General features: G+C 37.4%; 1 protein-coding gene across 3 annotated transcripts in view; it reads right to left on the bottom strand.

Moving 5' to 3' along the window:
* The window catches only part of PAN3 (PAN3 poly(A) specific ribonuclease subunit), a 68,979-nt gene that overhangs the window by 2,980 nt on the left and 52,950 nt on the right, over nucleotides 1-13,049 (bottom strand). For all 3 annotated transcript variants that reach the window (XM_010293528.1, XM_010293529.1, XM_010293530.1), the window contains 4 exons: nucleotides 7,597-7,736; nucleotides 6,646-6,775; nucleotides 3,799-3,863; nucleotides 2,964-3,102 (listed from right to left, as the gene is read on the bottom strand). In XM_010293528.1, coding sequence (XP_010291830.1) covers nucleotides 2,964-3,102; nucleotides 3,799-3,863; nucleotides 6,646-6,775; nucleotides 7,597-7,736 — 474 coding nt within the window. The remainder of the gene's footprint in view (nucleotides 1-2,963; nucleotides 3,103-3,798; nucleotides 3,864-6,645; nucleotides 6,776-7,596; nucleotides 7,737-13,049) is intronic.

The following is a 13,049-nucleotide window of genomic DNA, read 5'->3' as shown; positions in this document are numbered from 1 at the left end:
GAAATGGCAAAACATTTCCCCAATAACAAAAGCAATCAATTTCTTGGCAAGTACGTTGTTGTGGTGCAGTTCCAAGCTGCTAACACCACAGAAAGGAAGGATCTGAATCGCACCACAACAACGTACTTGCCAAGAAATCGAGACATTTTGGTCTTAACCTGATGGACATTCCAGACCTTTGGACTAGGTTACCATTGTTTGCTTCCCTCTCCATAAAGCTAATAATCCTGCAGTGCTATCTTCCCTTGTGTAGAAAGCCTAGCATCATTTCCATGTAGCTCCTGATGAGCAAAACCACTTAGACATTACATTTGCACGTAAAATCCACAAGCCTCCTCAGAGGGTAGGTAAATTACTTCTTGCCCAGTCTAAAATGAAATAATGGATGGACCAGCCCCAGGTAGTTTGAAACCCAGTAGAAACCCAAACCTCATGTTTCTGGTAGTACTGGAGACAAACTAATTCCTAAGCTGTATGGTACATTTCAGCCCTTACTCTAAAAAGGTTACCTAGTTATAATCCATGAACGAATAGATAATTTGGGGTTAAAGATTAAAGATTGTTCCACATTTGTTTTCATGTTTTGTTCTGACTTCTCAAATTCAGTATTAAGAAACTGTAAGTTACACTATGTACTTTAGAGATGTACCACTAAATCCTAATTTGGAATATCCTACTTAACATGCTGAAGTTTCTTGCAACACTATATCTTACGTTCTCCTCACTTTGAAAGAAATGTTCATCAATGGAGAATTGTCAAACTCTTATAGTGCAAAACTTTTGTAGCTCTGTTTTAGTCAATATATATTGATATTTCCAAATACTCAACACTACTAACTTTCTTGTTCCAATATAGAAAATAGGGCAGAGAGAAGGGGGATATGACACTATTGAGACAATCTTTGGAAATACAACCCCAGCAGGATTAAATAAATGTATGTTGTTGTACTGAATAGCAGAACAACAATTAAATTTGTCACTGAGATGTTCCACTAGCTGCTGTCTGGAGCAACACATCAAGTTAGAAATTTCTTGCATTTGTCTTCTAAAATAATGTTCTGAGCATAACCTTGAAAGCAGGAACCTCCCAAATTCAAAGTTCCTGCTTTGTGAATAGCTGCAGAAGGACAAAAGCAAGCCAATTAGCTTTTAATTCTTGTAGAGTAGGATAAAACCACCAGTCTCTTCCAACACCCATTACAAAATATTGTCACAATTAAGGTGTTTGTGAAATATTGTCTACTGTTCCCATTAGCATCATACAAGAAATCGGTGAATTACCTTAATGAATGTAGGATATGGAAGATCTGTATTAAGAAAGCCACACAGCTAACTAGAAACATCAATATTTATGGCTTTCTTTCTCTCCTCCTGTGGAGGCACAAATCAGTATCTCAGCTCAAAAGATCCCCAAAACGCCACATTGAAAAAAAGATATTTTTCTTTTAAACAATAGAGTGATTTTCATTCAGAAGAAATGCTTTCAGAGTATAGCAGGAAAGCCCAAATAACCACTTTACTAGTGCACACCACAGTTTCAGAAGTGTTTTTTAGAGTGTATTTCCAAAGTAGACTTCCATAAGCCTTACATTTTGTGTGCGCTGAGCCCACAACCACAGAAGAGAAGAGCCTCTGTTTAAAAAGGTAAGCCATGAACATTTACAGAACACGGGCATTCTTTGACACCATCTCTTACCTGACCTATGAATTCAGGACTGTCCCCTCTTGCTACAGTACTGTACAGGTCACTGCTTTCAAATCATGATGGCATTTCACTGCCTATTTGAATATCAACATGCTTTCTTTTTGATTTAGCCTCAATCCCTTTAATGTCCTTTTTAAAGTGATTACAGACACCAACCAGAAAGATAAAAAGGAGGTTAAAGAAATGCACAGCAGTGGTCTAATAGGAGATTAAAAGCCCTGACAATTTAGAAAAGATTTAACTGTAGTTAAGTCAGATGTTACATGTCAAAGGATCTGAATACATTCAATTTTTTCTGGAATAGAAAGTTGTCTATCCTAATCCTAGAAAAGAAAATACTAGCCACTGAAACTGTATATTGTCAGTATCTGCATCACCACTCTCTAGTGAGAGGAATGACCAGGCAGCTACAAAAAAAAAAAAAGGGAAGAAGTAGCATCTTAGTCTCCTATGAATTACTGAAGTTTGGCAAAATAAAGTTTGAAAGCTGATCTACAATAAACAAAATAATCAGCTTATGTACTTTTTTCATTTGTGGAGCAAAACAAGTTCTACAACTGGTGAAGATCTTGTGGTCTCTCACACGTCTCCTGCTATTAATCATGAGTGCTTAGCTAAAATTTTGCTAGTGGTGCAGCTCTTGGAAAACTGCAAATAGCTTTGTTAAACCTCGGAAATGAAGGGCTGGAGAGGCTAAAGAAGTTATCAGAAGTGGACTTAACATTAAGTCACAGAAATTTTCCAGCACTGTCCTAGATGGTTAGGATTTTGCACAAATTTCTATTGCAGTTTCCCACCTGATATGCCCTCCTGTCTCCTACTCTGGTCAGTACAGTTTAGGAATGGATCCTCTTGTCTTATGACCATCCTCTGTGATAACTGTATCAGCAGAAACCACCCCCAGCTAAAGGGGTTTTATGGATCCTTTATGCTGTGTTGAAAGACCAGAGTAGCATAAAGGGACCAGCATTGCTTATCCACAGTATTCAATGCATTCTAGGATGAAAAGTTACTGTATCTCATGCTATATTACCAAATTCCAAGTTTTAATATTAGTGTACTAAGTTTATTTAAAATACCCATAAATGTTTTAGTATTAGCTTAGTGAATACATTGTTTTCATCCAAAACGGGGTAAATTACCATCAGTTAAATCAACAGAATTAACCTGCCAATGCCAACTTGCTTTGAAGTGGAATATTATTTTAAAGAAAGCTAACCCAAACAAATTTTTAAAAGCTAACCCAAGTACAGTGTACCTTGTTAAGACATGAGATAATGTGACTGAGGTCAATCCAAGGAGTACCCGCTTCTGTCACCTGATGGAAAAGGTGATCTCGAAAGAGCTTTAGTAAATACCTGTCTCCAGTTTCTGACCACGTTGGGTCCTTCTGAAACCTGGTGTAAAACAAAGGCTCATATTAAAGCTCAGAAGAAAAATCAAAACTGACAGATATATACATGACTCTTCAGTCTAAACTGAGTAATCTTACTGCTCTGCTAAGCTACCTGTTATAATTTGCAATCAAATTACAGTCTCCCCCCTGCCGCAAACAGAAGATAACATACCCAAAGTTTCTAAGCTGCTGAAGTACCCAAAGCTAATCCCTACCAAGGACCACAAAAAGTAACAGAAGGAATAGTTATCTTCAACAAGTTTAGCATGTAAATTTTAGAAACCAGCATAACAAACACAACTCCAAGTCTATTCAATAGGATGGAAAACAGGCCATGAACACTTTATTTTTATGTAGTAGTTAACAAACAAGCTGAAAATTAACTAGCTTAAAACCAGTGTCTACACCATTTGCTACAGTTAAAGTAAGCTATGGATTTCCTCAAAAAGCGACTGTCACTCACAAGAGACTACTAAGAGAAACCATACTAAATAAATGAAGCATCTTTGGCATATCTATTTGTAGCATTCTCTTCTCCGTTATTTAAAATTTTGGTCAAAGTTGCTTATCTTATTTTTCTCAAGATCTTCAGGGGCAAATCTGGGGGAAACGTTTAGCTTAAATGTATGAGAGAAGAAACCTTGCATTGCAAACTGGGTTTTACACACCCTACACCATGAAAACAAGTATTTCTTACTCTGGCCTCTCATTGATTGTTCCCAATTTTGCTAGAAGCCTAAACAACCTTCCATTTTGCACCTCCTGGAAAACAAGAAAGAGGCTATTAAAGTTTCTGAAACATAAAATTAAGACACTGATTTGCAAAAGATATACAGTAGTAATGCCAGTGAAACACTATTAATTACAATGATTTATTTATTCTAAGAAGAGGGTATAATTTTTTCAGAAAGAATGCATTATCAGTAGCCCAATGCTCATTTTAGCACTTCATATTCAAACGATAACGTGGAGATTTAACAACCAATAACACCTTGCTGCCCTAGCAGGAACTGGATTGGGCAAACTATTTCTTTGTGGAAATGTAAGTCTACTCTCTTGCCAGCCTATACTTAGAGATATGCTAAAATATAGTTAGTTATACAAGAAGAATATGTTAAAATATATACACGCAGTTATCAAGGCCTGTAGAATATATAGTATAATACCATATTTCAGGTAAAGATCAGAGGGAACATAACTTACCAGATTTGTTTTTCAGAAATGCTTTGTAGGTGATTATTAGTAAATATTTAGCAACAATAATATCAGATTAACATTCAAGTTACAAGTGATTCAAAATTGTATTTTGAAACAAGTTTTCCCAAAAAATGCTAGAATTTGAAGTCTTAAAACACTATAAATTCTGAGTCCATCTGACAGGGAAAAAGCAATGAGAACGAGCTCACACAAAAGACAGAACATCAGAATTATAGATGCTTAGAATACACACAACTGAAAAATTGATTCTGTACATTTTTCCTCATCACTTAGGATACAGTAAAAAGAGTTACATCCTAGGTAACATTACACTGTGGATTGATCTTTTACATAAAAGCTTCTCAAAGCTGGGAGGATTCTCTCCTCATATTATTCATATTCTCCAATTGCCCAGCTCTCCAACATTATTCATGCTAAGCTGCATCTCATTCCATGCATGATCATATTGATTTCAAATGAATTCAGTCTGGAGTTGATTACTGTGCACAGCTGGGTAAATAAAGTAGGCCAAGGTGATAATAGCTTGACCTCAGACAACCTACGAGTTGCATGACTTCTATTATCAGTCTAAAAACACACAGCACAACAGCTTGTAACACAATTGTAGCTACACTTAGAGATTGACACAGAAGATTTACCTTGTCCAGCTAGCAGAGGTCTGTACAACCTCCAAATAATTTTATGGTATGTGCCCAAATACACATAAGCCAAAACCACACCTGTGTGAATGCCACTGCCTTACAGATTCAGTGTCAATGGCAACACAGCTGAACAACACCACTGGCAGTAAGTCTCCTGGTGGCCTCTCTGCGAGCCTGTAAGGCAGGGAGCTCTTCTACAGAGTGGATGAGAGGACTTGAAAAACTGAGGCTTTGAATGCTGTGACACAAATGACGGGAGTATTAAGACAAGGAAGGAAATGGATAGAGTAATTGGGTCACTGCTGTGTAAAACATGAGCATTACAGGAGTAACAAAATATTCACAGCTTCAAGAAAACAAAAGTTATTAACTACACACAAACCACTTCCAGCATCAGAAGGCCCTAAGCTACAGATGATGGTGTGCTTGGAGAATATGAGGAAAAACATCATACCTGCTAGTCTTGTTCTAATACTCTCCCCTAAGCATCTGCTTTGGGGCAATAATGAAGAGAGGGTACCAGGCTAGACTTAAGGGCTGCTGCAGCTCTGATGTTACTGAGGATGTGGTAGTACAAAGAAGTTAAGAGTATGACAGCTAATTATCAACTGCTATTTATCACCGCCAGGTAAACAGCTATTGCCAAACTGGAGGCTATGCAACAAGACCTTATTAACAAGACATGGTCTTAAACATCTTCAGAACACGTAGTGGCTATTAGAGTGAGCACCGGTCACCTAGAGCTCTGCATCCAAAGTAGATACCATCTTGCTCTTCTATAGTTCGTTGCTTCTGATATCGATTTCACTATGTATCACTAAGAAGGGAAAAATGGTTCTCCAACAAGCCAATGGTGGACAATTTAAGAGAACCAGTCCATCAGAATCTCAACCATTGGTCTACTGCCTCTTAAAAAAAATTATCAGTAAGGGCATGTAATGGAAAGGAGTCACAGGACTTGATTAAATCCTTAAAAACTTAATATCCTATCCCACACATCTTTCACATCATGAAAGCCTTCTGTAACGTTATCTCAATCTTGCTAGAAAATCCTGTGATCAGTGGCTTCTGATCAGCCAATCCCCCTTCTTGTTGAACAAATACACACCAAGAGGGGACGAAGTACATAGTTCCTTTGTAGTTAGCACTTGATACCTTGACTGAACTTGATAGACTAACCAGACCCACACAGCAATACATGCACACTTCAGGGAAACTGAGAATGGCAGCCTTTACCTCCATGATCTAGCATTCATTTGGAAAGGAAAACATATGAGATAAAGGGACACTGGAATCCAAATCTATCCAAGAATTTAAAGGCAACATATGTTGCTGTATAATCTCTAGCACAAACTACATGATCTGGTGTGTGATAACATACATGGCCTTATTTACTCACAGCACTACTTTTCAACCATTCTATAAAGCACGTTCTTTCCCCAAGACTGCTGGTTGGACATGAAGATGTTTTTAGTTAAAGCCCAGCTGAGGACATCCTAAAACTAGTGTTTCTTGGAGCTTTTGGACTTTCAGTATCTTGAGCTCGGAGTTCTCAAGTCTGCAGACAGACTACTTAAGTTGCTAAACAAACAAAAGGAAAAAACAGTAGAAGACATTCCCTCTTAAGGTACAGCTGTAGGAATACTGACTATAGGTCTTCCTGAAGGAATTACTAAATTTTTTACCTTTGCAAGGTCTTCCTCTATAACATCATTTCGCATTTGAGCAGCATCCAACTGAGTATAGAATCGTGCACCAATCATAGGCATGATATCATTTACACTACGAAGCCTGTTTTGGTCAGTCAGCAAATACCTGCCAAAATACCCCCAGCCCCAAAAAGATTACTTAAACATGCTCCAAATGCCAGACAGATCATCCTATTATGATTTTATAACTATTTCACTGTGATGTTTATTTAATACATGAAGTTGACAATTGCAGCATTTCTTAAGAAAGACATTAGCAGAGAAAACATGTGTTAGCTTCCGCGTATACATCCAGTCAGTTATTTATACAAGATAGGAATGTACCTTCATGGAACTGTATAGCTCACCCACTCAAACAGCAAGAACATACTCAAAAAGAGAGAAGACATGAAGATTCAGATTGTCATGCAATTGTTTTTCAAATGAGGGAGGGGGAAGATTTCTACTTTTCTCTTAGGCTGCAAGACAAGACTGGCTGACTATACTAAAGAACACAAAATAATATGCAGCCAAGAAAATCTAGCACTCAACCCTTTGGTCAGAAAGACAATGTGCCTATTTTCTCAACACATTCTGAAATTGTAAGATAAGACTAGCACATTGCTATGGTAGATAATAGGCAATGAAGCCCAGTATTGAAGACAACTTAAAATGCTTGTTTTGTTTAAGCTCCTAATTCTTATTAAGAACTTCAACAGCACTTAGTAAAGAAAGGACATCAATTTCATTATACACACCATGAAAATACACATTACACAAATGAATTTTAGATTATAATGGTTAATGACGCATTGACTGTGCAGACAACTCAATAACAGTAGTTACATCTGCAATCTTACTTGCATCTAAAAATATCATTTGACATTTTCATTTCTATGTTTAAAAAGAGTAGTAATTTCCTTTAAAAGATTTATTAAGCAAACTTACAAAATCAGATTCTTCAGATCAGAGGAATAGTTGATTGTCACCAGTTCCATTGCTTTCTGCAAATTTTCTCTCTGAATTCCTGATAAAGAATTGCACGCCAAAGCCAATACAACTTTCCCCAGGGAGATCAGATCTGCTTGCTAACATGAAAAACACACACAGATAAGATTCTTAGTATTGATAAATATCACCTATGGTACTAGATGTTGTTTAAGAAGAGACAGTTCTTCAATAACCTTAGGAGAATTTGAGCGACTAAAATAAGTGCTATTCAAATCATACTCTAAGATGACTGTCCAAGTTACCTGTAGTCTAAACGTAGAGAGGAAAATCTGTCCCGATACCTAGCAATTTCTAGGTACTATATTTATCTTTGAATGCTTAAAATTTACCTATTTTTAGCTTAAGGATAGTACCAGAGAGAACTCTTGTGTAGTGTGCAGAAGCTCTGCAAAGAGGTTTTCCTAACCACCCACCTGCTCATTCCTAATGAGTCAAGGAGTTGGTGGCAAATAGAGCAAGTTGTCTCAATATGAAATGCAGAAATACCTATCAAGGATTATTTGTTAAGACAGAAATATTTGTTGGACTCACACCTTTTCACACGGGAATCCACACCAGATGCCAGCAAATTATGTTTCTCTTAACAAACAGCTCAAAGATTTTCATCTCTGGTGGCCGCCAGTGTGAAAAGATATGAACTGCCTGAAATAACTCAACAGGAACAGGCCAGTACGGCTAACAAACTGAGCAGCATCACATTTTATGAAGATATCCTTAGTATTACTAAACATTTTCCTTAGAAGTAGAACTGCTCTTAAAAGATTGAATGCTGCATACAGGCTGCTTTGCCACAACAGAAAATTCTGCCAATTTTAATAGACAGCCACCAGAAATTATTTTGAAAAGCTATACCAGATTTCAAAGCCCACCCCTAAGAATGGAAGCCTAATTTAGTAGCAGACAATGACATTCATAGCAAAAGCTGCCTGATTCTTTCCATGGAAAGGCCTTCAGCTGCACACAACTTGGCCAAACTTGAAACACCTGCAGCTTTCCATGCTGGATACCTGCTTCAGACTGAATTTAAGAGTCAGCTAGAGATACAAATTTAATATTTTCCTGAGGAAAAAAAAAGGTATTTTTGCAAAAGTAAAAAGTGAAAGCTACTAATTATCGAGAATGTCAGCTCCATAGTCTGGAGCAAGGCTATGCCATTTAGCAGAGAACGCAGTCATACAAGGAACACACCTTCTGTCATTTCTGTAAGAAAGGCCAAAACTTTGGCAGCACTGCAACATTAGAAGTTCTATTTAGAATTTGGCAGCTTTAGAAAACTGCTGTGATGGTGAATGTGCCACAACCCCTCACAGCTTTTCCACCCAGAGGGGTAAGCACATTTGCTGCAGTAGCTAAGCAGAGCTTTCCCTGCAGCCACACGTCCCAGGTGCTGAGGGACAGAGTAAAGAAAACATTTCCAGGTCTTTCAGTGTCCCCACTGTTTCCATATCAAGTATGATTAAGCAGCACAATTTAAACATGGATACACAACATGACAGAAGTTAAAAGCATGGTACTCTTGTAGGTAATGAAGACAGAAACAGGATGTGGAAGATGAGACAGAAAAAAGGACAAAGCTGTGGAGGAGGAGGTGGGACTGGCATTTGCTAGACTACTTCCTAAGTAACTGGAAATCCCTGGATATCAGCATTCCCTTTTACTTTGGTAAAGAGAAATGAACCAGAGCAACAAATCCCATTTTGGTGGGAACCCACTTGCTTCCACTACCAAGTGGTCAATTTGAGCAGCAGAGGACACTACTATAGCACTAAACAGAGGAATCCTGCTGATGCAGTATTTATGCAGAGACATATGTCACCCGGCACAATGGCATTTTTGTTATTGTTTTTTCTCTGAAAGACTTGAGAAATATTTAAGTAACCACAATGTTTCTTCTTTCTGCAGTCCCCCACTTTACACTTAATACCTTCAAATTTTTAGTAATTCATAAGGGTGTACCCTATATTAACTCTTTATCATCACACAACCCTGAAACACCAAAAATACACAACTTCAGGCAAGATCCTGTGAAAACAGTCTTCCTTTACATCGGTGTTTTCATACTACAAATTGCATTAGATTTTAAAAATTACTGAGAAAGAGTCTTACATTAACATCAGCCAGGAAATTCTAAATTCAGGCTTTTGTTATTTTGAGCAATTGCCCTCCAACCTTAATTTTTGTTTGTTTTGCAAATTACATTTAACAGAAAAACTGGTAGAGATGATAGAACACACCAATGCAGTCTCAAACACACACATTTCAAATTCCAGTCAATGCTTCACTTGTTTTAGTTGCAGAAGTGGCTTGGATTCATCCCCCTGATTTGAGGAACTTAAATTTCAAGCAATCCAGTTACGAGTCTGAGCAATTTAAGATACCTGTAATTCTGCAAGACAATTCACATTTTAAGTGAGCTGAATTGCTCTCTGGAAGCACCTCACTATTCACTGACAGATGAAACCCTGAAAGAAAGTGGTATTAAAATGCCCAATGTTTGAAGTTTTACAAGTGCACAAAGACAGGCAGTAATTCTCCTGTGTGATAGGGGAATTGTAGAACATGTCGAGTTGGAAGAGACCCATTAATATCAGGATTTATAGGCATCAGATTCCCCTTTTAGAAGGGGCAAAACTACCATCCACTGACCAACTCTATCCATGCAGACAGGGGACACAACTTCCCAGAAGCTGGGGTACACCATCCTTTCTATAAGGAAGCAATCCACATATGCCTATTAAGCCCTAATGTCCCCTCTGAAAACATCAGGTTCAGGTGTTCCTGCTTCTAGGCAGAGAAAGGTTGAAAAGGCACACAAGAACTACTAGACCTCCTTGGAGCAGGGACACCACAAATAAATGCTGTGTTCCTGTAGTAGCCTTGCTAGTGCAAGGTACAGATCAACATTAGGTATGATCATTTCCCTGATTATACTCCATCTCATACTTTGCATGTATCTATGGATCACACCAGTTCCTTTTGCCACAGACCTGCCAGAAGACTTTTGCTATGGTAACTATCAACAGTGACTATTAAAAGTCATACTCAATTGATTCTCAACTTCAAGGAAAAGTTTTACACCTTTTAAGTTCAGGCTGCCTTTTGTTCAAAAAAACTGTACCTTGCATGCAACTAATAACCATTTAATTAGCAATTCAATTCATAATTGTAACCTGTGCCAACCTATCTTTTTATCTCCCAAAAGCTTTGCTAGTAAAGATTTTATCACCATCATTTAGTTCATTGATAGAAATATTGAATAGCATTAGAGTAAAAAACAGGTCTAGGAGATACACTCAGAAACAGTCCTCCTATTACCAAATTAATTTCAAATATGGCACTGAGCAATTTAAAAGTTAATTGAATAGGTAGGCTTTCCATTCTGCATTTGTTTTTTAAAAATCAAAAAGGTATGTGCTACTATTACAAATTCCCTGGAGATACCTCAGCATTTTATACACTTGGCTTCATCAGCTAGACATGTAAGCTAGTCAAATAAATCTTATTTTTGACAAGATCAGTTTTCCATAAACTCTTTGAAACTGACATTACTTTTTTTGTTTATCCTGTTCCACTGCTTTGCTTGTATCACTATCAGCTCATACACTCTACAGTTCTGTGGATTCACTTATCCTTTTAAGTTCTGGAACTGCACTTAGAAATCCCTTCAAGTTCCTAGATTTTTTGATTATTTATTTTTTGAAGTCAACATTAATACTTCAGATGCCTCTTCAGCTAGTTTCTTTAAATTTGGGAAGGTATATATGAAAATTATTTTTGTTTGCCGAATTAAAAATATTTACTTTGAGCAAATGTAACCTTATAGATCTCGTTAAATCAATAAAACATGTTTTCTCTTCATTTCATATGAAGAGGACTCACATTTTATTCCGAGCACAGAAATATTTATTAAGCCTTTCTACTGTTTCCTACATCACCACTTACAGTTTTCCCATCTGTCTCTCATAACTGACACAAGACTTAAGGATTGGGGGCTGGGAAGTGATGTGCTGGCATTTATATAGGTTTCACACCTTATTTTTAATGCAAGCGGCCATTCATATTTCATTTCCTTCTTTTTAGCCTCCATTATTTTCATCTTTATTTAACTCTTAAATGATCATATAAATTAATGTGTTTAACACAGATTATAACGAACAATTGCGTTCCTTTTACATAGCCCCTCACTGTTCTGGCCAAATTCTTTCCTACCTGTATTAGCAATGGGAAATAGCCAGAAAGTGACAAATGCTAACAAAAATACCTTCCTCCACTGAAGACAGCAACCAGGAAATGCATATTAGCTGGGCAGTAAACCAAGAGATAACCTACATTTTAAACAGTCACAGGAGTCCCAGAGGAATTCAGGAATTGGGTCATGGATCGAGAGGAAAAAGGACAAGCAGCAGCTGTTATTTTGTAATTTTATCTGGCTAGGGCAAACAAAGGTAAAGGATGATAAATGACTTTTAAATTTCAAGGAATGAACTCAGTCCAGAATCTCTGAAGGAACAAAATGGATAGTGAAAGCCAAGTCCTTCTAGAGGAAGCGACAAAAAAGAAGGCAATACTGTATTTTCTAACTCCAGTTTAGATGTTCCAAATTATGTATTAAGAGCACCACTCTTCTGGTTTAGCAGTGATACCTGAACAATTTTGATACTAACGATGTATAAAACATGCAAAAACATGCCCCCCTAAACAAAACTAGGCATTACCAAGCAAGTTAGTTGGGCTGCTATGGGGGTAAATGCTTTTGACAGATTTGTGTACCTGCGAGTATTTTTAGATTTGTACCTCCAAGTACAACAGATGTTTTGCTTTAAAATTACTTGAATGTCAAATCATCTCAGGAGGATCCCTCTCCCAGCTGCAATTAAAATAAATTTAAAGTAGTATTTAGATTAAAAAAAACTCATTACATTTTTAGGCATGGAATCCCTCACTTGCATGTATTCCTATCTTCTCTCAGCTGTTTTCCACTAAATGATTACCAAAAGCCCATTGATACGTAGAAGTGCAGATCATATGGCAGCATTTGCCAGTCAGTCACGTGTAACTTAATGGCTAATCTTAATAAGGGGGGGGGGGGGGGGGGGGGAGGTGTAGAATCCTTTGATGTACTCAAAGTACATTGAAAATTGCTTTACTGTAGCATTAAAAAAAAAGTTGCTATGTTCTAGGACACGGTCTCCAATAAGCTCGTTTCTGTCTGGACAAAGTTCAAACATTTCATTTATTACTGGAAGACTCTGAATGAGCAATTTTCTCAAAGTGAATAAGCTCAATTAATGAAAATAAATTAAATCCAACTCCCTACTGTAGTCTTTCACTCCCGGTACAGACAGGGTATGTGACAACTGCTGAAGCAATGTACTTTACCCTGAGGGGAA

The sequence above is a fragment of the Phaethon lepturus genome, unplaced genomic scaffold, assembly GCF_000687285.1.
Source record: "Phaethon lepturus isolate BGI_N335 unplaced genomic scaffold, ASM68728v1 scaffold17488, whole genome shotgun sequence".
Classification (NCBI taxonomy): Eukaryota; Metazoa; Chordata; class Aves; order Phaethontiformes; family Phaethontidae; genus Phaethon; species Phaethon lepturus.
Note: the sequence above shows the minus strand (reverse complement) of the source record. Positions and strands in the feature narration are given on the sequence as shown.